Raw genomic sequence first — 26,602 nt, 5'->3', positions numbered from 1 at the left:
CTCCTTGCCCCGAGCCCGCCCCGCCGTAGGGCCCCGGCAGCGCGGGGGCCTGAAGCGCGCTCGGTGGCCGCTGCCGTGCCGAGGGCCCGGCGATCGGCCGCTGCGGCGCCCGGTGCGGGTCGTCCCGCTGCTCGGTGCCCGTCCTTCTTGCGCGGGGAAACCTCTCCCGTCCTCTCTTTCCCCGCAGGGAGGCTGCCGGCGGGGTCTGCGGGGGAGCGGCTCCTAGGCCGATGCTGCTGCCGGCTTGGGAGATGTGTGTCTATGGGGTCCTTGCCGTGGGCTCTCACCTCTATGCTTTCTACGAAGTGCACCAAGTGTCTCAAAGTAAGTCTGTGATGCGAACGTGCTCGCTCTTGCAGTGCTTCCTGCCTGTGGCAGGTGAGGCTGCTGGGCTTGTCTTGTTCTCTCTGGGTTGGCTTCTACTTTGCTCTTCTGCAAGGAGTGCCTGTGCTCTTCCTGGCTGCAAACTAGCCCTGTGCGAGGAAGTGGTAGCCCGGTGCTAGCTGGGCAGAGGGCTTTTCCCAATGCTTTTCTGCCTCTAGTGCTGGGAGGGCCCTTGGCAATGGTGTCCTGGCACTCAACTGTCAGGGAAGAGATGAGGGAGACCTCTGAAGCTTAGCTACTCAAATGGGGGAAGTGTATGAATGTTGGCTCTGAACTGTTTTTTTTCCTGGCTAGTCTAGAGCCTTCTCACCTGCAGCCCCTTGGAAGTGGGTGGTTCAGAAGCAGCTGTGCCTCCTGATGGTGCTTGCTGGGTATTGAACCCTGGGGAGGTCGCAGGGCAGGTGAGTGCTGCCCTGCCTGGAGCTCTGGGGCTCCTGTTGTGGGCTCAGAGCAATGTCTGGGTTGTCTGTGCAGCTTTGGGGTCAGTTTGGTTCCAAATATTTGCCTGTGCTTTGCGTAATGTCTTGGTAGCTGGTATGGTGGCTTGGCTTTGGTTCAGTGGGGCTGAGTAGTGCAGAGCAGGGGTGGGGTCTTACACAATTTAAATACAATTTGTAGATGGAAAGAAGCTGTGTTCTAGCACATCAGCAAAGATGGTGGGAAATGAAGGTGGTATAATCTAGTAGAAGTGTAGTTAGTTAGAGAGGTTTGTTAAGGAAATGTACGCTGCATCTTGTTAGGCTTTGATCAGCAAGGTGTTCTACATTAATGACCCTAGCTGGCTCTCGGAAGAACAGGAGTGCCAGAAAGGCACTTGCAGGGCAGTGAAGGAAGTGCTGGGTAAAGGGGTATAGGGCTGTGCACCCATGTGTACAGCACATCATCTGTGGAGATGGCAAAACGCTGCATGGGACTGGGCTCTGGAGGTGGCTTCTCTGAGCAGCCTGGCCCTGTTCTGGCTGTAGTGGTCACTGTCAGGTTGGTGTGTCCTTCTGCTCTGGTAGGAGAAACCAGCCAGCCCTGAAAGAGGGGAAATAAGGATTAGTGCAGGTCCTGTGTGGTAAAAGGTTGGTTGCTGTCTGCTACTGCCCCTGTTGCAAGGGGGGAATCAAAGGGGGGATAGTTTCTGGGCAACTCAGTGACTTTTCTGTGGGGCAGAACTGTGGCCTGGATGGACAGCTTACCTGGTGAGTGGTGACATCGTGATGTGCCCTTCCCTGGCTCTGAGTGTCCCCATCAGCAGAGGCAATGTGGTAATGTGTTGCTCTTGAGCAGCAGAGGCCATATCCCTGACTGTTCCTGCTCTGGCTGTGGTGTTCTTAGTAAAGGTTTGCTCTTCTCTGCAGAATATGAAGCTGCGATGGACAGACGATTTGGGCTGGAACCAGGGACTCTCTTTCGAGGCCTCAAAAAGGTAGGGTGGGTGACCGATACCACCATCTTTTATTTTGTGGCAATAGCGCGGATATCGTGTTTCCATGCGCTTTGCTCACCCAAGCTTCTGATGTAGCTTCAGAGATTCGTGGTAACTTTGCAGATTTGGATATTCATAGCTAATTTTAGTCTGTTTCTAGTGAGGAAGAGGGACTTGCTGGGTGTGTCTAGATCTAAGAATCATAACCAAAGTTTTGTTTCTTTTCCTGATCCCTGGCCTAAGTGTTTCTCCTTCATTATGTCACTTAGCCTTCTGATTAACTGTTTGGCCTTAAAAGCTGTGACTACTCTTGACATTTTCTTCAGCCTTTTTCCTGTGACTGGGTGGTTTGGTTAATGCTTAACATCAGTGAACATGCATTTTCCTCTTGGTTGGCCTGTAGTCCAGCATAGAGGAAAAGAGATTTCTGAGGTGCAAGGGCTTAAAGAAACATGGTTGGTCTTAAAAAAATTAATATGAACACTAGCACCACTCTACCCCAAACAAAAAACCAACACCCTTCCCCACCCTCTGCTTGCTTTCGACCTCACATCCTTTTCAAGAAGTGCAACTAATGCATGCAACTAATATTGAGGATGACTTACACAAGACTAGGAGTGCATGTCTGTGGAAGTATTTTGGTGTTTGGGCCTACCATCGCTGCTGGTAAGGGACCCTTGATGTGCTTTCAAGAAAGATATAAAGCAATTGTGGAGATGAATTTTTAGTGGGGCTCTGTATGGGGGATAGCTACTGGCTGATTCCTCTTACCCAATTTAGATGAAAACCCCATGTCACAGGAATCTCCAGCTGACCTGACTTCATCTGATCCTGTGTAGACTTTGTTGAAACAGGGAGTGAAACTTCTCTTCTAGCAAGGTGCCTTTTCACCCAAGCTTTTGGTTTTCCAAGGCAGAGCAGAGTTGCTCTCTGAATCCCTCAGGAGAGGTGAGGGGTACACACAGGGAAAGCAGTGCTCTGCTTTGCAGTTGACTTGCTTAAAAAGCTGACAGAAATTGAAAAAAAGAAATTCCTGGCTAAACTTTGCATGGGTTAAGTGTAGTCCAAAACTGTTTTGTTTTTTCTTTCTAAATGAAAAAAAAAAACCTAAAATTAAAAGGATCAGGGCAAGCAGAGGTATGAATTTGTTGGGTTTGAAGAGCTGGTCAGGAACAGTAGTAGCAGACTAATTTGTTTCCTGAGAAGCTTCCTGACAGGGAACCAAAGCAAGGCTGTGTTGGACTGAGAAGCCCTGAGAAGTGGGACCCTAGTTCCAGGCTGCATCTCTGTGTAGTCACCAGCCTGCTCCCTATGTCCTGGGGAGGAGCGAGGGTGTGCATGGGTGCCTCCCTACCAGCTTTGTGGTTAGAAAGCTCCCTGGTGTTCATGGTGAAAAGCAGTGATTGCTGCTCTGTCAGGTTCAGCACCAGTGTTGGGCTTAGGAGTCACAACACCATCTAAAGCTCTTTTTCTGAATTTCACACCATTGGAAGTCAAAATGGTGCTGTCCGAGCTCACTGCTGTAAGCGATCCAGCTGGATTGCTGAAATGACATTCCTCAGATGCAGAGTTCTGTGGTGTTGGGTAACAGACCTAGTGTGTTAGAGATCTTTCCTTGTCATGTAAGAACAAGCTTTTATGGCTGGCTACACATACTGACCAGTTCCCTTGATACCCCAGGACCCCATGGACTTTGAGTGGAGCTACTGGATTGAATGGGGAAGGGAACGTATACTGTGGCTTCTGGCTGGTCACCTCCTGGTATCACAAGTGTCCAGGCTCCTGGTGGAGAAGGTATGTATAGTTTTTTCTTCACAGCAGGGAGTTTCTGTGGGTTTCAGTTTACTCTGGGCATGGGAACTTGGCACTGAGGCTACTGAGTGTGGGAAATACTGTTCTGTGGGGTGAATTGTGTGAGTGCGTCTGTAATGATGCACAAGTGAGAGTGAGTATGTAGGTTGTCTTAGTGTTTGGAGACTTCAGCCTCCCTCCAACCCATGAAAGCCTGTGTTTTGTTGTGAACCATCAACTAGTGTTGTGTGACCTGTACACAAGAAGGGTATAGTTATTCCTTTCCAAGACTGTGAAGTGATGACTGCCTGGGTTTTGGTGTGATTGCTAAATGATTGTGTGATTGTGGGAAATGACAGGTGTGTGGTGTCACACCTGCTAGTTTGGGGAAGGAAAGGAGGAAGTTATGCTCTACCCCAGATCAGGGAGGCTCTGGATTTCACATATGCTGCTACAGAAACCCCTTCCCTTCAGTCTTAATGGATACAGTTGGGTTTCCCTGTATTGTTTCATATGTGTTCTTAACCTTGTTGACTGCATTTGTTTCTACTACAGACTCCGTGTAGGACAGCACAGATATCGAGTGCTTTGCTTTTCTTTAGAAATAACAACACTAAAAATTGTTCATTTTTCTTTTTCTAACAGTATAAACCATGGTGCTTGATGGTTTATGGAATGGCTGCCTGCTGGTTGTTATTGGGAGTCAAGGGCTTTGCTGTCATTTTGTTCCATGCAACTATTTCATTTGCTGTGGCTCAGTTCCAGCTGTCACTCCTGACATGGTTGTGCTCCCTTATCCTGCTATTCACTTTACGCATACCAGCTGTGGAAGAAGCCAAGGTAATGTGAGAAGGACTAATTAAGCATCAAATAAATTATGGTGGCATTTGTTCATTATGGCAGCTATCTTTATGATGGAGTACCATCCCTTCAGTTGATGTAAGCAGAGGTTGGCTTGAAAAACCTCAGGCAATAGAGCTGCAGTGGCTCATGCTGGAGCTTCTCCAGTTAGAAAAGTTGTATTTCTCAATTGTGCTGGCTGGTGCATTGAGATGAAAGTATGTGCCTTTAAATGGTGTTCAGTAGAGCTGGAATATGATGATACTTTACTAGTGCTCTAGTAAACACATTTCTTGTTCTTTGGAGCAGTAATCGTACCAATTTAAGGTGCTGTTTTTTGGGTTCATGTTCAAGAGTTGCTTTGTAAAGTCTGATCATATGTTATTGGTGACTGCAGACTTCTGCATGGAAAGGGGGACTGTTTCTCCAACACTGATTTGTACCAAATGAGTTGCTTGCTTGGAACTGGTTGGTGCAAGCTCAGTTTTGCTCTTTCTCTAATGACTTTTGCTGGGCAGTACAGATTTTAGAGAAACTGCTGCTCAGTTGTGAGCAAATGTCATTGTATTTGCTTGGACTAAGAGGAAAAACAGGGCATATGTTACAAGGCTTGTTGCCCTGATGTTTAGGGGGAGGGCAGAAGGGAGATGAGTGGATAGGGTCTCTTCATGTGGTGTAGATAGATTTGAGAGGAGGAAAGGACCTCCTGCAGTACAAATGTAATCAGCCAAACTACATTTGCTGATGTTTTCAAGTTTTTTGTGATGATGTTTTTGTTGTTGGAAACAGGTGTGACAGTGAGTGTCAAACTTGATAAAGGTTCGATAACATTTTTCCAGCCTCCAGCTTTCTCAGGAGTGACTGATTCTCTTCAGATCTGAAATGCAGCCTTGGCTTCAGCTGTAGCAGTCCCTTGGCTGTCAGTGTTACACACTGGTTTGGATTTTATATTACTGGACCAAATCTGAGGGAGATAATGGCATTCCTGTAAGAAAAGTTCTCCTGCTGTCATAGTTCTTCATAACCTAATACATTTCTGAAATCAAGCTGTTGTCTCTTCATGCAGGTTGCAGTAGCTCTGGAGGCCTTTTCTGCAACAGCCAGGGCTTGTTCATGTGTTAAGTAGTGCTGTTTACTTCAGGTGCTTGTTCCAGCTGCTGCTTGCTTTAGTTGCTTCCTGCTGCTGGTGACCCTGAAAGTTAGGTTCTGGGTGGATATTGCTGTCCAGCTGTGTAGAAAACACAACACTGCACCATTGTGATCTGGCTTTTTGTCTTGCAGAGAAAGTGGTACGACACAGAAAATGAGTATTATCTGCTGCTCTTCACTGTGTCTGTCCGCTGTCTCTTCTGCACTAGCTTCAGCCTGGAGTACTGCTGGCATGGACCTGCCCAGAAGTCATCCCACTCATTCCTGTGGATGCTGGCATATGTGTTTTATTATCCCACGTTCCACAATGGACCCCTTCTGAATTTTGATGAATTCAGTAAGCAGGTAACAGTGCTTTTTAAGATCATGCAGTTCAAGATTTTCAGTGCATCTGTGCCTCACATGAATTGGGTGAAGAACTGTTGAAGTGGGTGATGATCTCTTTTCAGATGCCAAATCTAGATTAAGACCCTGTACTTTGAGGAACAGATTAAAGCATGATAGGTTGATCCCTGCCTCCCCTCCAATCTTGAGAGATTTTAATACCAATCATGAGAAAATGTTAGGTAGACAATTTCATCCCATTTTCCTTGATGTTGTTTTAATGGTGTGTTTCATAGGTAGTTTACAGGTAAGCCTGAGTTCCTATTTTCTAGTTACCTACTTGACAAAATTTGATACTGATGACTTTCAAACAGAAGGTGTTCCTAATGTTAGTCTGTATCTCCTGTCCTCTTCTCTAAGTGTTGAAGTAGCCTGCATGCAAAAGGGAAGGCTGTAGTTAGAAACCAGTCTTGGGTATTCATGCTTGTCTGCTAGCCATGGCATAATACTAAACTTAGGTAAGGCTGGTAACTAACATTGAGAATATATTTAGTCAAAATATATTGTCAGAATAAGTCTTTTTGTCTGGTGCTTGGGTGGGGAGAGATTGATTAGATTCCAGTGTTAGAGAAGGTGGAAAGAAAGGAAAATAGTTTTTGAAGGCTGGATGATTAATCTTCTCTATCAGACTCTGAACTCTATTTCATTCTGAAATAAACATTTTTCCCTCAATGAGGTACTTTGAGGGGGAGAAAAAAAACCAAACCCCTACAGAAAAGGAATTTTCATTAATGCATGTTTTGACTTCAGCAGAAGCATCTATTACTGATTCTGTAATATTTTTCCTCCTTACTAGTGATTTGAAGGATTTCAGTTTTTACTTAAGTTTTCTTGGAGATTAAGAATTGATTGGGTGTCTAAAGCCGCCTTCCACATAACTTTGAAAATATCAAATAATGTTATAGGAATGTGAAGACTGGACAATTTTGAGTGTAGCATTGGGAATTTGACAGTGTCCTGGATAACAACTTTAGGACAAACCTTCATCCCTGAGTTGTTCTACTTTACAGGATGTTTTCTTGTCTGACATTAGATTCATCCCTTTGACCAGGGAGCCAATGACACATGTTACATTTGGAGAGCGTTTGTAATTTTCGCCTGTAGCTGCTGGACTGGATTTTTTTTTTCCTCTCCTCCATCAGGTGGAATAAAGCAACATTTTCAGCAGCAGCTGGCTATAACTCTGAAACAGATTTTGGAGTCGCAGAAAGGTGCTGGTTTGTATTGGGAATTCCTGAAGACTCCAGTTTCCCCTCATGTTGGTGTAAAAACAGCTGATGATTTACTTAGAACACTTTTCTTCAAACTTTAGCAAGCTGAGCAGCTCTCGTCATGTAAAAGACCTACCTATCTTACTGAATGTTTTTCCTAGTGTCTTGCAGGCTGCTTTTCAAGCCTGCTTCTACATGACAGGGGAAACCCCCACACTTCCATGCTTTATTGCTTTCCATATTTTCTTGCATACTTGAATAAGAAGCGAGATCACCACCTGTGATGTCTATAGCTAAGGTCATTGGGATGAAGTGGATGAGCAGACACTTCAAACCATAAAACTACTGTTTCAGTTTATGTATAGAAGCCTAGGCATTTCTTGCTTCTGTTTATATTTGGAAAAATTTCTGTTGAAGCCACAGCAAATAGGCTGGGCTTTATGAAAGTGAAAACTGAGATTTTGGTGGACCCCTGAGTGACAAGTCCTATGCTCATTTGTCTTCAGTAGCTTGGAAGATGCAAGGCTGAATGTTGTTATCCTGGGCTGGATGTTGTAGGAAAAGTCTGCATAGACTTGCATAGAAACTGAGGTAATTTATTTTTTTACTGTTTATTGTTTTGTAGCTTCTGAAGTGTGTTAAATTCCACCTATATTCTTGTACCCCTAGCAGAGGGAGAGGTGATTGTTTTGTTAGTTTTGGGTTTTTTTTAAGGAATGTTTCGGAAGACCTGGAGACTCCAAGTTGAGAGCAGCTCGGGGATAGCTGGTAGGAAAGTTGGGGGTGGGTCTTGCATTGAAACCAGGCTCATCTGATATGGCTCAGCAAAGACCTGTGCAAAGACCACCTGTATTCTTGGTGTGAGGAGAAAAAGGAAAATTGAGAATGATATGCCTGTATTTGCAGTAGGTTCTCATTTAAATATGCACAGACCTGTTTGGTTAAAGCCATGAAGAAGGTGGAACAAACTGAACAACCTTAATGTGTTTCTTGTTGGTGTTTGAAGTGCGTTGTCGGAGCTCTTACCTGAGCAGAGGATATTGTCTTGACAGGTGAGGTTGGAGGAGGGTTTCAAAGTTTGCAGTGCCCAGCAGTTGATTCAAAGTGCACAATACAAAGAGTGTGCAGAACCCCTTAACTGAAGCTGAAACTGAGATGAAGGCTTCTGCTGAGCACACAGGAAAGCAGAAGTCCTGGAGATGGAGATAGAACCTGCTGTATGGCCTGAAGAGTGTAATACTAGTGCTGGCAATTGGTATCCATTGCCAGGCAAAAATGAGAGGCTGACACTTCATCAATGGCCTTGTTGAATTTCTGGGTTGAAGCAGGGCATAGCAGTTCTAGGCATGGGTTTGAAGGCCTGTTGTGCAAATCCCTGTGATTTAAATAGTAGTCTCCAAGCTTTCATATATCTGGTACAAATTAATCTTCAAAATGAGTGTTGTGCTTCATTTGTAAGTGAGCAGAGCTAACAGCATGTTAGCTGTACTGTGTGTGCTAGCAATTATGAGGGGGTTTTGTCTGTGCAGATGGGTTGGTTGCTTATCTTGTACATGCATTTTTGGTGGCCAGTTAAAGACTGGAAAAGGAAATGTTGCATATCTATACAATGATAGATGTACAAAACATGACTAAATTTTTAGGCAATCCTATGTTTCTGTTATTTGACCATACTCTCTTTTACTGTGGAAAGAAGGTAAAATAATAGTATACCAATGTGTTTACTATAGTTAGCAGTGTAAGAGTTTGGGGCATCTTGAGAAGCCTGTCAACTGCAAAACTTGTCTTATCTGATATTTAACTTGCACTTAACTGCCATTTGCTCAGCATGTTGTAGGTCTTGCTGACCTTGGCAGTGCTACAGGAGAAAAATGAAGAACTGTCCTCAGATAACCATTCCTATGCAGCTGGTAGAAGTTGGAGGTATTTTAAGAGCAAACAGTCCTTTTTTTCTGTGTTTGGTAGGGCTGTTGCTTGGAAAACCTTCTCCTTCATAGCTGTAGTTTCTTTAAACTTTTTTGATTATCTCTAGAGGTTGATTAAGTTACAGGAATTTAAAAAAGTCTCATATCTGGATTCTGTTCAGGTAAACAGCGCCTGGCCTTTTCTACAAGTTTAGTGCAGTGTATGTTCACGTTTGGCCTCTTGTTGATTTCTACTGCTTACTGAGATTGAGAATGGAGAGACCAGTCTCCCTCAGTGTACGTCAGGAATTTCTAAATGGTGTAGTCAAATGGTCCCCTTAGTAATAGTAATGAATAGCAAATGAAATTTTAAAAAGTTCTCAGGTTGAGTATTTGAGTAAAACATTCAGTTGTGTGCCATATAACCTCTTTGGATTTCTTCTTTAGATGAGGAGACAAGAAGCCTTCAGTTTGAAGACCAATCTCAGCATCTTAATCATGGGCATAATTCGTATTTTCTTTTGGTGGTGCCTGGCTGAGTTGATGATTCACCTCATGTATATCCATGCTCTCTACAGCAGTGCTCCACCTTTGGAAGCTGCATCATACTGGGCCTTGGGTGAGTATAGAAACAATAGCAGAAATCCTCCTCCCCCCACTTCAAGAACCCCAGTCTACTTCATCATCTGTAGGTACTTATGAATAGTACATTATGGCCAGTCACTGTCAGAAAGGTGGTCTGCAGACTCTTAATATAACATGTAGATCCTCTAAGAAGCTTACAGATGAACGTATTGAGCTGCTTCCTAAATTAAAAAATATTCTGGGTTTTTTTCCAGTCTAAAATGTGTGTCTAAACTTTGGTCTAAGTGTTTTTCCCCCTCCAAGTCATGGTAGTGGACACTTAAAACAAAAAAGAGTTTGTTTAGTGTAGGGATGGAGGAGGGGAGATGTTAAGAATTAAAGTGCTTATTGATCTCCTTCTGTTTTGATGTTTCTAGTGTGTATTCATGTTGAAAGGTAAAATGACAGTACTCATGAAAAGAGCAGAGGGAAGGAATTGCAAACGAGGTGGTCAGAAAGTAGCAGTCAGTGCCTCTCAGCTCTGTTTTCCTGCTTGACTTCCCCCTCTTCTGCCCCCTTCCAGCTCCCTGGTATTTCATTAAAATGCCAAACTGTGGGGGCAGGAAAATGAGCTCTGACAGATGTAGCATAAAATGGCAAGAGCTTGGTGTGCTGGGCTGTAGGTAGATGTAGACTAACCTGTAACCAACTGGCATATGTGGTTGGTTTGACTTGATTTCCCTGCCGCCCTCCCCCCTCTCCCTTGCTATGTGTATCACCAGGTAGGAGGAAACCCCAGAAACAGAAACCCCAGGCCTTAAGACTGGGTTCAGAAAAAGCCTTGGTGATTGCTGAATTGAAGGAGGTATCTCCTACTGTACCAGCAAGTAACAGGAATTGATATGCATACTGGTATGGTCCTGTCAAGAATTCATTGGAGATCATGTATGATGAGCAGTGTGTGTGTTGGAGGACACTTGCATATTGGACTCTGGTCAGCAGAGGGCAATGTGTGTGCTCTGTCTTTGTATGTGCATATATATACACACACTTAATGTATGTTTCAATATATAATTTTTATATATAAAAAAAGAGTGAGAGCAGATGAAGAGCAGACAGTGAGAGGTTTGTCTCCATGGTTCATTCTACCTCTCTTCACTCAGTCACTGTTTAGAAAGTGGATTCTGAGTTTTTGCTCCTGTTCTAAATGTCAATTCATTGATGGATTAAATGTTAGCTCCTGGTGTTGTCTGTATGTCTGACAAAAAGCTGGCCACTGGATAAGGCAGGCAAGGCTACAGAATTAGAGATGAGATATTCCATCTTTGGTGTTACTGGTGGATTCCTCCCTTCAAGATTACCAGTGCTGATTTTTAAAAAGAGGGGAAAAAGTTACAATAGCCAAGTAGGCTGTATATCTGATGAAATCAAGTCTTGCATCCTAAGAATTAAAATGCATTTTGAACAGACGATTAGAAAAGGCTAAAATGCCTCAAAGCAACAGGTGATGAAAGCCAGTGTTAAAGCAAGTTTGGACTGTAAAGCTGCCTGATTAAGATATAATTTGAATTGAAACAAGTCCTCTGTGGAGACCTGGCTTTTAGGAGAGGTGTGTTCAAAGTGTAACCCTATTCTTGTTGAGCTTTGTCTTTGTAGTAATGATAGCAGGTGTGTAAAATATACTTCAAATGAGATTGAGGCAGAAGTTTGTCACTTCTTAAAATGTTTTCTCTATAGGTTTTATCACAATTATTATACAAGTTTCCTTAAACTCAAATCAGTGACAGTCCATTTAGGGAGCCACCAATATATGAGTAAGGGTACTGGTAATATTTTTCTATTGATCCTTACTGGATCCATAAGAATCTTACCATGCTTCTACACCACTTCTTGTACAGAGCCAAACAATCCCCTCTGTTATTCAGCGTTCTGTGTTATTAAAACTAATTACATCAGATAACTGAGTCTTGAGACTGAGGAAGCAGCTTGTTGTTGACTCAGGAGGATTAACCACATAGTATATTAGCCTTTCTGCACTGCTGGGTTTTCTATTCATTTTGTGTTTCCTATTTAACTACAGCAGCTTCAAACCAGCATGGAGCATCTACTTACATTGTGATGCCTGGCTGTCCCAGAAGCCTGGTAAACTTAGGGGAAAGGCTGTGGTGCTGTTTTGCAGTCAGCTCTAATTAGGGAGATAACTGCTCCTCCATTTTTCTTCTGGGATATCTTTGAATGATGGGCAATAAATGCCAGCAGTGCTGGTAAAGACAATGGTGCTATGCAATTTTGCTGTCGGCATCTTAAAGGCAATGATGATGGTCAGTCTACAACTCAGTGTGAAGCTACACTGTGTCATGCATTACTTCATGTGGTGTTCCTGTGAGGTGAGACAGCAAAGAAATAAAAAAACCCACAACCAATCCTGCATGAGTTGCAATGCTTGTTTTAAATATGCCCCTGTATAACACTGTCGTTTATGGCCATGTAAAGCAGAAATGCTAAAGTTACCTAAAGTAACATTACTGAGTGTACGCAGGTATAAAATTAAGAAAAAAATAGTACCTGGGAGAATGTGTTACCCAGCAGTAAGAGAAGTATTTTCTCTTGTGTGGAGGGAATTAGGCAAATAAGTTTCTACAAGAAGCAATATACAAAATGGTGCATGTATGTTTTTTTGATGCCTGTGTATTTAACTGTAACAGGTGCAAGCTGCCTTAAATATTAATGTTTGTGTGCATTAGCTACTGTTAGTACACTTTGAATTGTATGGTTTTTTAAACTTTTTAAATTTTTAAACTTGTGTCCTCTTGCAACTAAACCAATGATCCTCTTAAGTCAAATGTTCAGATTCTTCTTTTCTCCATGCCCTTTACAAGCCAGTACCTGGATTAGTGTAGCAGCACTCTTGCCTATAGGTTGTGTTACCTCATTCCTTCCAATTCATCTGCAAATGCCTAGTTCTGTATATTCTTCTACTCTTCTGAATGGGAGCATGTCAGCACAGAGTTTCTCCCCTTCTAGAGGAAGCCACCTTCTGTCCTAGATAATCCAGCTTGGCTGTCTGTTTCTTGTGACATGTGTTACCATGGTGTCTTAAAGGCTGAGAGAACATTGTAGCCTTGCTTGTTGAATATCCTCCAGTCTCTTTATTGGCAATGCAAGCTGTGTAGATGAAGCCTGTCTCTTGAATAAACAATGATGTGGCACATGCTTTCCTGCATTGTTGTTGTGCTATAGGTGGAAGAACTGCTGTAATTGAAATATCTGTGTAATCTCTAATTGCTGTTAGATGCAGGTTATGTTTGTAACTGGCAATTTCAGGGTCATTAACTGGGTGATAAGAGTGTTGGGAATTGTGAGCAGAAGGCTAAAAACAGTGTATGTGTAGTTCACATAAAGGTAGAACCTTCAATTCTCTCCTGGTCACCCCTGTTTTCCTGGATCGCTCCTCTCCCTATGTTTCCTAACTTGTGCCTGGCAGCCACCAGTAAAGGCAGCTTATGTGCCTGCCCTGTGGGTCAACGAGCTATGGAAGTACATAGTCAACAACCTGCTCTGAGAGAGGGCAGGTTGCATCATAGAATTGTTTAGGTTGGAAAAGACCCGTAAGATCATTGAGTTCAACCATCAACCCAACACTACCATGTCCACTAAACTATGTCCTGAAGTGTGATGTCTGCATGCTTTCTGAACACCTCCAGGGATGGTGATTCCACTACTTCCCTGGGCAGCCTGTGCCAATGCCTGACAACCCCTTCAGTAAAGAAATCTTTCCTAATATCCAATCTAAACCTCCCCTGGTGCAACTTGAGGCCATTTCTTCTTGTCCTATCACTAGTTACTTGATAGAAGAGGCCAGTACCCACCTCACTACAACCTCCTTTCAGGTAGTTGTAGAGAGTGATAAGGTCTCCCCTCAGCCTCCTTTTCTCCAGACTAAACCACCCCAGTTCCCTCAGCGGCTCCTCATAAGAGTTGTGCTCCAGGCCCTTCACCAACTTGGTTGCCCTTCTCTGGACATGCTCCAGCACCTCAATGTCTTTCCTGTAGCGAGGGGCTGAAAACTGAACACAGTACTTGAGGTGTGGCCTCACCAGTGCTGAGTACAGAGGAACAATCACTTCCCTGCTCCTCCTGGCCCCACTATTATTGATGCAGGCCAGTATGCTCTTGGCCTTCTTGGCCACCTGGGCACACTGCTGGCTCATATTCAGCCTGCTGTCAACCAGCACCCCCAGGTCTTTCTCTGCCGGACAGCTTTCCAGCCACTCTTCCCCAAGCCTGTAGCGCTGCATGGGGTTGCTGTGACCCAAGTGCAGGACCTAGCACTTGGCCTTGTTGAACCTTGTACAATTGGCCTCTGCCCATCGATCCAGCCTGTCCAGATCCCTCTGTACAGCCTTCCTACCCTCAAGCAGATCAACACTCCCTCCTAACTTGGTGTCATCTGCAAACTCACTGAGGGTGCACTTGATCCCCTCATCCAGATCATTGATAAAGATATTAAACAGAACTGACCCCAAAACTGAGCCCTGGGGAACACCACTTGTGACTGGCTGCCAACTGGATTTAACTCTGTTGACCACAACTCTCTGGTCTTGGCCATCCAGCCAGTTTTTTTACCCAGTGAAGAGTACATTTGTCTAAGCCATGAGCCACTAGCTTCTCAAGGAGTATGCCATGAGAGACAGTGTCAAAGGCCTTGCTGAAGTCAAGGCAGACAACATCCACAGCCTTCCCCTCATCCACTAGGCGGGTCACCTGGTCATAGAAGGAGATCAGGTTGGTCAAACAGGACCTGCCTTTCATGAGCCCATGCTGGCTGACCCCGATCCCCTGGTTGTCCTGCATATGCTATGTGACTACACTCAAGATGAACTGCCTCATAATCTTCCCTGGTACTGAGGTCAGGCTGACAGGCCTGTAGTTCCCCAGATCCTCTCTCCAACCCTTCTTGTAAATGGGCATCACATTGTCAAGCCTCCAGTCATCTGGGACCTCCCCTGTTGACCACAACTACTGATAAATGAGGGAGAGTGGCTTGGCAAGCACCTCTGCCAGCTCCTTTGGTACTCTCCGATGGATCCCATCTGGTCCCATAGACTTGTGAGTGTCCAGGTGGTGTAGGAGATCATTAATTGCTTCCTCCTGAATTATGGGGGGTATATTCTGCTCTCGGTCCCTGTCTTCCAGCTCAGGGGGCTGAGCACCCTGAGGATGACTGGTTTCACTATTAAAGACTGGGGCAAAGAAGACATTAAGTACCTCAGCCTTTTCCTCATCTTTGGTGGCAATGTTCCCCTCTGCATCCAATAAAGGATGGATATTCTCCTTGGCTCTCTTTTTGTTGTTAACGTATTTGTAAAAGCAGTTTTTTTAAATTCTTGATGACAGTGGCCAGATTGAGTTCTAGCTGAGCTTCTGCCTTTCTAATTTTCTCTCTGTGTGACCTAGCAAGATCCCTGTACTCTTCCTGAGTTGCCTGCCCTTTCTTCCAAAGATGGTAAACTCTCCTGTTTTTTCCTGAGTCCCAGCAAAAGCTCCCTGTTCAGCCAGGCCGATCGTCTTCACCGATGGTTTGTCTTGCGGTGCATGGGAATAGCCTGCTCCTGAGCCTTTAAGACTTCCTTCCTGAAGAACATCCAGCGTTCCTGGACCCCTTTGCCCTTCAGGACTGTCTCCCAAGGGACTCTCTCAACCAGTTTCCTGAACAGGCCAAAGTTTGCCCTCCAGAAGGCCATAGTGGTTTTGGTGACCCCTTTCCTTACATCACCAAGAATTCAATCATTCAATGGTCTCTAAGCCCATGATGGCCTCTGACCACCACACCTCCCCCCAGTCCTTCCCTGTTCGTAAACAATAGATCTAGCAAGGCTCCTCCCCTGGCTGGCTCACCTGCCAGCTGTGTCAGGAAGTTATCTTCCACACACTCCAGGAAACTCCTGGACTGTTTCCTCTCTGCTGTGTTGTATTTCCAGCAGAAGTCCGGAAAGTTGAAGTCCCCCACGAGAACAAGGGCACACGATTGTGAGACTACTGCCAGCTGCTTGTAGAATGTTTCATCTGCCTCTTCAACCTGGTTGGGTGGTCTATAACAGACTCCCAGCACAATATCTGCCTTGTTGGCCTTCCCCCTCATCCTTACCCGTAAGCACTTGACCTTATCACAACCGTGGAGCTCTGCACAATCAAAATACTCCCTAACCTCTGGACATCAATCCTTTAATGGGTAGGAATGTAAGTGTTTTGTTGCACTGTGGTTCCTGGATTTTGGGGGGGTTAAATGAAAAATGGTTGGAGTCCTAGCTGGACAGTCCTCTGAAGAACAGCAGCTTTCTTAAAACTATTCTTCATATTATTTTGAAGAACTTCTCTACTAAAAGAGAAAACAGACATTGATTGTTTAAGCTCTTCAGCTAGGCAGTACAAAATCTATTGTTTAATTCCTTTTTTTCCATGTTGAAGACTTTTAGCTGGATTTCTGTCCCTGAGATGAGAAAAAGCTGGTTGCATCCACATCTTCCATGGCCTAAATACCCTGAAAAGAGATCCATAATATTTTTCTATTGTATCCCCTCCCCTGCTCAATACTACAATCCCTACGTGCGAAGTAGATGTCAGAATTTCTTCTACCACATATTCCTCCTCACATTGAAATTATTTCCTTTAGCATTCTGCACATATTTCTTTAACTTGCATGCTTATATCGCAGCAAGCTGTGGCTGTAGTACTGAAGACCAAATGCCTTGTGCATTAACAAAAAGCTGCATAATATGGGTTTGAAAAAAGTGCAATTTCATGCTGAGTGCACAGTCGTATTGTTTTGTCAGTGGCCTGTGTTTGGTAGCAAGAATAACCTACAAGAGGAAAAATCAGTCTCTGGTGTGGAAGAAGAGCAGATAGTGAGAGCTAGCTTTGGGCAGAGGTGCTTTTAGATATCAAAGTATTAACTCTTTTGGGTAACTTTAGGTATAAATGATTTCCCCTCACCGCCCATAGCTCCAGCCCCCACAGAGACTTTATTCTTCTCTGTATAGGGCAGTGGGAATCTTGCTCCCTGTGGATGTTGGGGAAGGCAGGCATTTGGCTGTACTCACTGGACAGTATGAGATAGAGAACACAAAACCCATGTGAAATCTTGCAGTTGTTTCTTCAGTGACTCTTGTACTGGCTTGTGTATTCCTTTAATGTGATGGGCTCCAGTGGCACTCCACTCTCCCAGCAGATGTTACTGCTCTCAAAGACCCACCAGGCATGGTGAGCACCTGACAGCACAGTACTAAGGGTTGCTCATGGGCTGGGCTTCACTGCTGTCCTCTGAATGGCTCATTTCTCAGAACTGCTTATCCTGACACCCCTGTCCTTGCAGCAAACCTTGGCTTCAAATCCTTCTCAGCAATGCTGATTTTCTCTGGTAGGAATTACATGAAAAGCCAGGTGACAGCAAGCAATATGGTTTTCCAGTGGCCAAATATTTAGGTCCCACATCAGGAATAGAATGAAGAATATGATGTAACCATAGTGTTTGGTTTTTGAACTGTGTGTACCTGTTTGCCATATACGTACAGCCCTTTGGTTTGTGGGAGGGATGTTAGCGTCTGAACACAGAATTAATTTAAAGATGTCAGCTGGGCAGCACAGTGCTGTTATTTATTGATCCCAGGAAGCCATTGTTTGGAGAATGAAAGCATTTTCTAGAATTCATGAATCATTGTGTCTATATTCACAAATACTTGTTGTATCTATCAATAACTAGCTATTGGCATATTGAACAGCATCAGGGCATTTGTGCTTATTTAACTCTGAGCAATTCCATGTTTTTGTCAGTGCTCCATCTCATTCTGGTAGCATCGGTCAGATTGAAAGAATTGGGCGCTTTCAGAATTAATGACACAGCAGGAAGACCTGTATTCCATGGTAATGGAAACCCTGCTAATTCATTCTTCTCAGTTTTTAGTTAATTGGGATTAATTTGCTGCCTTTACATTTTACACTGTAAAATGAAGATTTGCAGGCACTGATGATAAAAGCCACTCTGGATCCCAGTAATCCAGTATCCTGGTGAACTGCAGCGTACCAGAATAGCCACACTGGGCCAGATCAGAGGTTCATCTGCTGTGGTGAGTAATGTTTGGATGTGGTATGTAATGAATCCTGGGAAAAGAAATTAAAAAAAAAAGGGCATATAGATTCGTGATCCTTTCTGACATACGTTCTTCAGGCTTCTGTAGCTGAATAACAAATTCACTGACTTACGTAGTAATAGGGAGCTCAACAGCCCTAGTTGAAAGATCTTAAATGGAAATAAGTGATTTTTTTTTTTCTTCATTATGGCAACATAGAATATCAATGGTAAAATTCACTCTGATGGGGTACATTCTGTTATATAGAAACTGGAATGAATGTTGAGTATTGCTAATTCATTTGTGTGTTAAGTCTGATTCTGTAAATGCAAAGGTTAAAAAAACCACTGCCTATATTTTCCTTATGAGTCTTCACATTTAGCCTGGGGATTCAGCACCATTTACCCATCTCTGCTCATCTTAACAGAGCTTCATGTCAGTCTCACAAGGTATAGGGAATGATGAAAGCCAGAATTCTGCATAAAAACGTGTTGTCTAATACAATTATTGCACTGGATTAATCTAGTATACTAATAGATACTGTAATTGTGAAAATATATTTGACTAGGAATCTGTATGTATGTGCTTTATCAGAGGTGTGCCTCTGATGTAGACACGTACATCTGAGATGTATGCATGTATGATACAATGTCCTGAGTGTTCTGTGGGTTTAATGTATTGGTCTTAACCATGTGCCATTTGTTTGTTCTAGCGAAGCATGCACGTTAGTGTGTGTTAGCATCATTGTTTGAATTAACTAGGTTCTAGTACTCCAAAATCTTTGAAAGTGAGACCTACAGAGTAGTCTATGTAAGTTGGATGTAGGGTGGTGGTTTTGATGTGTTGCAGTTCTTTTTCTAATAAACCCATAGATAGGAAATGGATTTCTGAGTTAATTTTAAGAAGCACGCAGTGTTTTGCTATTGAAATTACGGTGTCTGTGCATCTGTCTTAATGGTAATGAAATACCAACAGAATAATCTGAGATTTTTTTTTCCATCCTACAAGATAATGATAAGGAGAATCTGATAAAATATTTGGCATCTTGATGTCTGTTTTGAACACTGGAAACACAAACGTGAATCAGAAAACTCAGTAAGATTTTAGTCCCTAAAACATTGGGTAGTTCACCGCTTTCTATAAAGAAGTGTGTGTGTGTGAAGGTAAATTTTTTGTAAGCTTTCCTCCAGGCTAAACTTCCAGATAGCATTGGCAATTAACCTACTTTTATGACTACTTGTTTTTTAACTTGTGTGTTGTGGCTTAACCCCAGCTGGCAACTGAGCACCACACAGCTGCTCACTCACACCCCCAGTGGGATCAGGGAGAGAATCAGGAGGGTAAAAGTGAGAAAACTTGTGGGTTGAGATAAAGACAATTTAACAGGTAAAGCAAAAGCAAGCAAAGCAAAATAAGAAATTAATTCACTACTTCTCATTGGCAGGCAGGTGTTCAGCCATCTCCTGGAAAGCAGGCCTCCATCATGTATAATGGTTACTTGGGAAGACAAACACCATCACTCTGAATGTGTGTCCCCCTTCCTTCTTCCCCCAGCTTTATATACTGAACATGACGTCCTATGGTCTGGAATACCCCTTGGGTCAGTTGGGGTCAGCTGTCCCAGCTGTGTCCCCTCCCACCTCCTTGTGCACCCACAGCCTCCTCACTGGTGTGGTGGTATGAGAAGCAGTAAAGGCCTTGACTCTGTGTAAGCAATGCTCAGCAATAATGAAAACATCCCTTTGTTATCAACGCTGTTTTAGCACAAATCTAAAACATAGCCCCATACCAGCTGCTGTGAAGAAAATTAACTCTATCCCAGCCAAAACGAGTGCAATGTCATAACTGTCGATTTATTTAGAGAGTTCTTTCCTGCAAGTGTTTACTAATGAACATAATGCTTACTGTAGGTGTTTGAGGAATATTCAATGTAGGGGGCTTTAAGGCATGTGTATCCTTGAAAACTTCTGGTTTTCTTTAACCTGGAAGGACCTGTCTATGCCTTGACCAAGAGTCCCTTGGCAGCTCTGTTTAGCCTTGTTTAGGTTCACTTTGGGATTTTTATGTTCATTCAACTTTGTCTAAAAAGAAGCACTTAGCCTCCAGGGCAAACACTGTGTTATGTACTTCTCTGCCACTGCTCCATATGTTTTAGGATTTTTCTTGCTGCTTGTGTGCTGCTGGATGGCTGGGATATGAAGCCAGGCTGCATGAGTCCCTGTAGTACTTTTTTCTTTCATAATTCCTTTTAATTTTGTGAGCCAGCACCTCTTTGAAAGCACTGCCAAGCAGCAGTGAAAAACACTGCTAAGCAATATAAGCCTAATTATTAATTGCATTGTCTTCTGTTTAAGTAGTGAAATGACCGTGCTTCATGTTTCTTGCATGATGCTCTTTTTCAATGGCTAGAGACAGCAATAACAGAATTGAGTTGTCACTTTTGCGTTAGTGTAGCAGGTATGAGTGGACAGTTAGCCCTGACTGGGGGACAGGGCAGCACAGCATGATGTACGTGGGATTGCTGGCAATGGCTGCAGAGCTCTGCTTACCTGGCAGCTTGTGCTGAGTTGACTTGGTGCTGTGGTAGTCATATGTTCATATGAAAGCTTCCCCCAGTATGAGGTGTAGCCTCCTGCTGGGGTCAATACCAAACTAAGAAGGTCATAGTAGATCCAGTCTTGGCGCTCTTGTCAGGGAGGAGTGTCCTGCTGTGAAGAAAATGCTGTAGCCCAGTGTGTAAAGCTCGGCAGTTGTGCTCTTGTTGGTTGATTAATGGAGCTGGAAACTCCTGATGCACCTTACTGTTGTTGGCATTGTTGCCAAGATACATCTGTAGCCTATCTGCTCCAGTGCAGACCCATGTTCTTTCACGGAGATTTTAAATTTTTTTCCTGTAGGAGAGGAGGCATGTAAAAATAAGAGAAAGGGTAAATGAACCCCTAAAGCCTGATATTTTGAACTAGATTATATGGCCCTAAATTCTGAGTGGTTTTAAATGTCTGTTTCCTATTAGACTTGTGCCATGTGTCAGTAACCCTTTTGAAATATGGCTGCATATTTATGTCTGCTATGTGTTTTCTAGCTGAACCTGCCCTGGTACTTGACAGAAACAAGCATCTATGATCATTAATGCCATAGGGTCAATGTAGCTGCAAAAAGGGTAAATTTGTGCTGTTGTGCTCATGATAAAATTGCCTGCTAAGTTATAATTCTTGACCATGAGTTTTGGTGATGGTTTATGGACAGAAAAATGCCAAGTGTGGTTTCTAATACTTGGATCCAAATCTTTTGTTGCTTACTTATGAAAATGTTCTGTTTAACTTGTCAAAAAATATCGGGCAGTTTTGCAAATATGAAAAAACCCCAAACATTTAAAAGTCTGTGAATGTTCTAATTATTCTTGAAACAAAGCTATTGAAACTTACAAAATGCGGTTTTGTAGTAAATTTAAGGAAGGTAAATATTTGAAGGTCTATAAATGCATTTTTAAAGCATAGGAGAAGTTAGAATGTTTTAAGGATTGCAAGATGATAAATTGAAAATATCAATTTCTATAAAAGTCAGTTAATTTAATCTGGGACTTCAAACAGCTTGACTGTTGAAGCACATGGGTTTAAGATTGTATGGGTACTTTAAATTGATGTTTTTCTTATCCCTTAACATACTTCAGTTTTAGAAAAAATTAACTTTGACTCTGCATCCTTTGAATTAATTATTCTGGGGAAAAGATAGCATTTTTGCAATACTTTTTCCCTTAGGTATGTTTTTAAATACACACTTGATATAACTTGTTTCCAATTTAAGATAATGCTTGTGTGCAAGTTCTTTTTAAGCTTTAAATCAAACACTAGAGAACAAATTATGTGATATTGTTAATGAATTTGAGAAGTTCAGCATTTGTCTTAAATTTCTTTTTAAATTTCATTTTTTTAAATCAGGTGAAGTAGTGTACTTCTGGCTGCTTTGTGTTACAATGGGGCAAATGCAAAGCAGCTGGAATGTCTCAGCTATGTAAGAAAGTTTAAAGCCTGTGTCTGTTGCTAATACAGCCCAGCTGTTGTGTGGCTGTGAGTCTTGCCCTTAGTTTTCCATGTGTGGCCAGAACTCTCACACAGCTGGGCTGAGTTGAAGACCAATGAGAACCTTCATATTGCTGTTATTGTGAGTCTTAGAAATTCCCATGCAGAGTAGTTAGTGTGTGCTAGGTAATGATTGGTGATGTGATGTCTACTTTTATTTAAGATACCAGTGCTATTGAGCTGTCTTCTAGTTAACCGTAATGATAGCTTAGATGTATGTTATTAGAGATGGTGAAAATGCTTTTACTTTTTCTGAAACTTGCTTATTATAACTCTGAGAACTCAGAATCTTTCATCGTTGTATTTAAAATCAAAGGTATTGTTTTTTGGGGTCTCAGGAGAGTGGTAGTCTGCGTCTCTAAATCTCTTTCCATTATGCATAGCCAAAGGATTTTGGATTTTACCAGTGCACAGACAGCTGTGATCTTCATAATTGGTTTGTGTGGGTGTCAGCATTCAGCTCTCCAATGAAATTTGTCAGAAAAGAAATGAGAAACTGAATGAGATGGGAATTAAAGAAGAAAGTTGGCTGTATAGATGATTTAGCAGTAATCTAATGTGTAGCTAATTGGCTAGTATCCAAATTGTGCCTCTGATTGTTTGTTTTCCTCTGGGGAAGAATGTTATTGAATACTAGATGACTGCTCCCTGAAGGAAGATACTGTAAGCTTCATTTCTAGGTATTTTGTTCTAACATAAATTTTTATCTTGTGTGGCACAACTGTTTCTTACATCATGCATGTGGATCACGATATTAAAACTAAAAATGTTGGATTGTAGCAGTAAAAGGCTGGCCATGTGTAGGCCAGCAGGAGTTTTGCAATTTACACTATTAGTGCCAGAATTTCACCCTGGGTTGTTACATATGAGATGAATTTTTAATGTTCAACTTCTAGTTGTCATCCATAGTAGACTTGTTAGTCAGCAGAATGCAAAAGGGTTGTTTTGCCAAAAAAAAAAAAAGGCAGATTATTTAGATGTTCGTGAACTTGTACTGCTGGAGTCAGATTGCTTTGTCTCCAAGGAAAGTCTGCTGGAAGGTTTTATCTTATTATTATAATATAGATATTATATTAAATATCTAAAGTATTCCAGTCAAATCACAAGTTAGTTAATATCAGTGAGGGAAAGCAAAACACAGGAAAGGAAGGAGATGTAACAATTGCATTTTATAATTTTTTTACTCTTCTAAATTATAATAACTTTACTTTCCTTCCTTTGGGATTAGATTTTACTTACGTCAACTGTCAGTGAGATGGAAAAGTTCACCAAAGTCAGTGGAACTTTTAGGAGTGAACTCTTACCAGTTTCTATATAGGTGTTGGCCTCTGCTTTTTACCGAACTTTTTCCTATGATTATTGGTCAAACACTATTTTGTTCAGCAGAAAATATTAGAATATTAGTATAAATAAAGTCAGTATTTGTTTTTCATAGCAGTCAATACCCACAGTCCAAAGATTTTTGAAAGCAGAACTACAGATGCTTACTTATGCCTTCATATTGGAATGATGGTACTATTTTGTGTGTGTGCCTAAAGTCATAATTGCTTGTGTCCTATAGCTGTTACAAAAGTAGGTATTGTATTTCCCATCAACTGATGGTACTTGCTTGAGTTCTTTGAATAATGGCTGTTTGAAAGTAATCAGTATTAACAGGTTTCAAAAGTGTTTCAGGACTTGTTTAAGGTATGATTTTTTTCTTTTTATTTTTCTAGGTGGCCTGGCTTTAGCACAAGTACTATTTTTTTATGTAAAATACCTGGTTCTATATGGTGTTCCTGCTCTCCTCCTTCAAATGGATGGACTCAAACCTCCAGCTCTGCCTTGCTGTGTGAGCCTGATGCACAGTTTCACTAAAATGTGGAGGTTAGTCATTATTACTTTTCAGTTTATTACTGATATATGGCAGTCTGTGTATAAGAACATGCATGTGTGTGTTCATGGTCACATACATTCTTGCTTTCATGTCCTTGTCTTTTTCTCTCACCTCCATGATTCATCTTCAGCGCTTTCTAAATGAACTTCAATTTGATGGTTACTTTTTTCACACTGCAGAGGGTAGGGGCAAGCATCCCTTTCAGCATTTTCATCCTCTTAATTATTACAATTAGACTCTGCCTACTTAGCTTCACTAAGTTAGCAATTATTTTTTCCAGATATCTATTAAATGGTTCATTTTTCAGTCTTGGTCTAAAACCCACATTTCAGCTAGGTATTCATCTAGAGAAGGAAAAGAAATGCTTGATTAATCACCCTATGAGGAAAGCTGTAGCTGTAACACTTTAATATGTAGAGTCATGCAGTAGAGAAAGTCTTCAACACATTAAAAATACTGTGAGAAATGGTAATTGTTTATAATGTAGCTTGAATTTTTGGATCCCCTTTGCTTTTAAAGAGTTTCAGCACAATATTTCACAAAAAAAGTATCAATTTTGAATCTTATGGTTGCTTTAAATCAGTGTTCACTGAAGTATTTTCCCTAAAAACTCTCCCAGGTGGATTCTGCTTGCTGTTTAGCCTGTGTGTAACAGTGGATCCACTTGACTTCTCCCTTCCCTTGTTCTCCTCTGCACTCTCTTTAGTTCCTTCAGTCTATGGAATGCTGTGCCCCAGACTTCTAGAAACATTACTTAAAATTATTTAGACTTCTCTGCTTTTTAGTGCAGAGCCTAGCACAATGGTCCTTACCCTGTTTGGTCTCTGACTGCTTTGTAATATGAATAAAGCTTTTTTATTTTAGTCATAAAAACAGCAGGCCTGGTCTTATCAGAGCTTTATTGGATGAAATTTTAATTTTGTTTTCGGCTTGAAGCTAGTTGTAACAAGAAGGCTTTATAGTTTATAATCGTTGGCAACTGTAGCTATATAGTATTCAAAGAAATGCAGCAGAAATAGAGTGCACAAAACAGATGAACTGTTAAAAATTGAGCTACTAGCAAATGCCTTGGTTTAAATTCTCTTTCAGAGTTTAAAGTGAACTTACGACCTACGGAGTTAATATAGAAATCTGTGGTTTTTACTAGGCGCTCTCCTGAGAGCAGCATCTCTTGGCCTGCTAGCCCTTGCAAACAGAGTTGCAAGCAGCAGTGGTTTTTTGCCTCCTCTCCCAGTTACTATTCCAGGGAATCTGTGTATTGTTCTGAAGGTGCCAAATGAAACTGAACTTCAGCACAAATACTAATGACGCTGCTGTGTCAGGTGGTTGTAATGGACCATGAAAAGGTACTCTGCACCTGCAAAGATGTGTGGTGTATCACAGTAAAAACATTGGGTATTCATTAAAAAAAAAGTTCATAACGCTTCTCTCAGAAGAAAATTGAAACTAGTATCTAAGCAGAAAGTTTAATTATTTTTATTACAGAAGGAAAAAATGTCAACTGCTGATATTTACCATTTGCCCAAGTATTTCATTCATATATGTATCAAACATTCACTGCCAGAAATAATAAAATTATCTCATAGATGGAATTTGTTTGTTTGCTTTGAAGGCTGAAGAAATCAGTTCATGTACAGCTGACTTGATTTCTTGCTCTCAAAGCTGTGTGGATAGTAGAATTTCCTATGGCTGCTAGTGAATTATGAGTCATTCTCAATTAAGAAAACTCATGTAGCTTGCCCTCTGAATCCATGAATTATGATGCCCTTATGCCTTTACACTTAAACTCTTCAATCACTACTGCCCAGAGGCTTTGCAGTCTTTTTATGTGTTTTGGTATGTTATATAGGAATGTCAGTGATAGAAGTGGGAATAGCCTTTGTTTCTAAACTGTATGACTGTCTGAACAGGATGAAGTGTGGAAATGATGGGTTTAACATAAAAGCTAGCAAAAAATGGTGAAAAGAAATTGCTTGTATTGTGAAGCCTAACGAATGGTGACACTGTTTTTCCTTAAAGTGCTAAATACTTTTTTGTAGTTTGTGAATACATAGCCTTCTAAGTGAATGTTCCTAACAACTTTATCAGAGCGGGTCAAATGTAAATGTTAATAACAGCGCCTAGTTTTAAGCTGGTAGAGTGAGGAGATTTGTATCAGACTGTTTTCATAAAATGGTAGCCTGGTAAAGCTTATTAAAGGGTCCTAGGGCCAGGTTGGGAAATGGAGTGGGGTGGAATGAGCTGGGTGACATGGAGTACACCCCTGTTACCTGCTGGCTAGCACTGGGGAGGCTGCTTGGAAAAAAAGTGCTTGTGTATGCTTGGCTTGCTCTTACCCTTCTTGCTGGTGTCCGCTTTAGTGTACTCTCAGAAACAGGGTATTATGTTACGTAGGCTTTCAGAAGACCCAGTATTGCTATTTTTGTCTCAAAGCTATTAGCAGTGCAGATTTTGAAGGAGAGAAGGTAGCCTGAAGACAAAGACAACGTGATTGTCACAATGTAAGAAATACAACTATGCTACTAAGGAGTCTTCCACCACCCCCTGGTGTCCTTTGAGCATAACAACAAAGCTTTTGATCTGATACATCCAGAGCAGTGTCACTTATAATCAGTACATGCTGACATAATTCACTATGTGATACAGCAGGTTGTCCTGGTTTCAGCTGGGACAGAGTTAATTGTCTTCCTAGTAGCTGGTACAGTGCTGTATTTTGAGTTCAGTATGCGAAGAATGTTGATAACACTGATGTTTTCAGTTGTTGCTCAGTAGTGTTTAGTCTAAAGTCAAGGATTGTTCAGCTTCTCATGCCCAGCCAGCGAGAAAGCTGGAGGGGCACAAGAAGTTGGCACAGGACACCGCCAGGGCACCTGACCCAAA

At 42.1% G+C, this 26,602-nt stretch overlaps 1 protein-coding gene across 1 annotated transcript in view; it reads left to right on the top strand.

The window, feature by feature from the left end:
* Nucleotides 1-230: 230 nt before the first annotated feature.
* HHAT (hedgehog acyltransferase) overlaps nucleotides 231-26,602 on the top strand; it is a 168,114-nt gene continuing 141,742 nt past the window's right edge. Inside the window, exons 1-7 of the mRNA XM_010576530.1 lie at nucleotides 231-324; nucleotides 1,731-1,798; nucleotides 3,479-3,592; nucleotides 4,235-4,429; nucleotides 5,711-5,923; nucleotides 9,525-9,696; nucleotides 23,562-23,712. Coding sequence (XP_010574832.1) covers nucleotides 231-324; nucleotides 1,731-1,798; nucleotides 3,479-3,592; nucleotides 4,235-4,429; nucleotides 5,711-5,923; nucleotides 9,525-9,696; nucleotides 23,562-23,712 — 1,007 coding nt within the window. The remainder of the gene's footprint in view (nucleotides 325-1,730; nucleotides 1,799-3,478; nucleotides 3,593-4,234; nucleotides 4,430-5,710; nucleotides 5,924-9,524; nucleotides 9,697-23,561; nucleotides 23,713-26,602) is intronic.

This window comes from Haliaeetus leucocephalus, unplaced genomic scaffold (genome assembly GCF_000737465.1).
Source record: "Haliaeetus leucocephalus isolate CR32 unplaced genomic scaffold, Haliaeetus_leucocephalus-4.0 Scaffold526, whole genome shotgun sequence".
Classification (NCBI taxonomy): domain Eukaryota; kingdom Metazoa; phylum Chordata; class Aves; order Accipitriformes; family Accipitridae; genus Haliaeetus; species Haliaeetus leucocephalus.
This window is presented reverse-complemented; position numbering and strand designations above follow the sequence as displayed.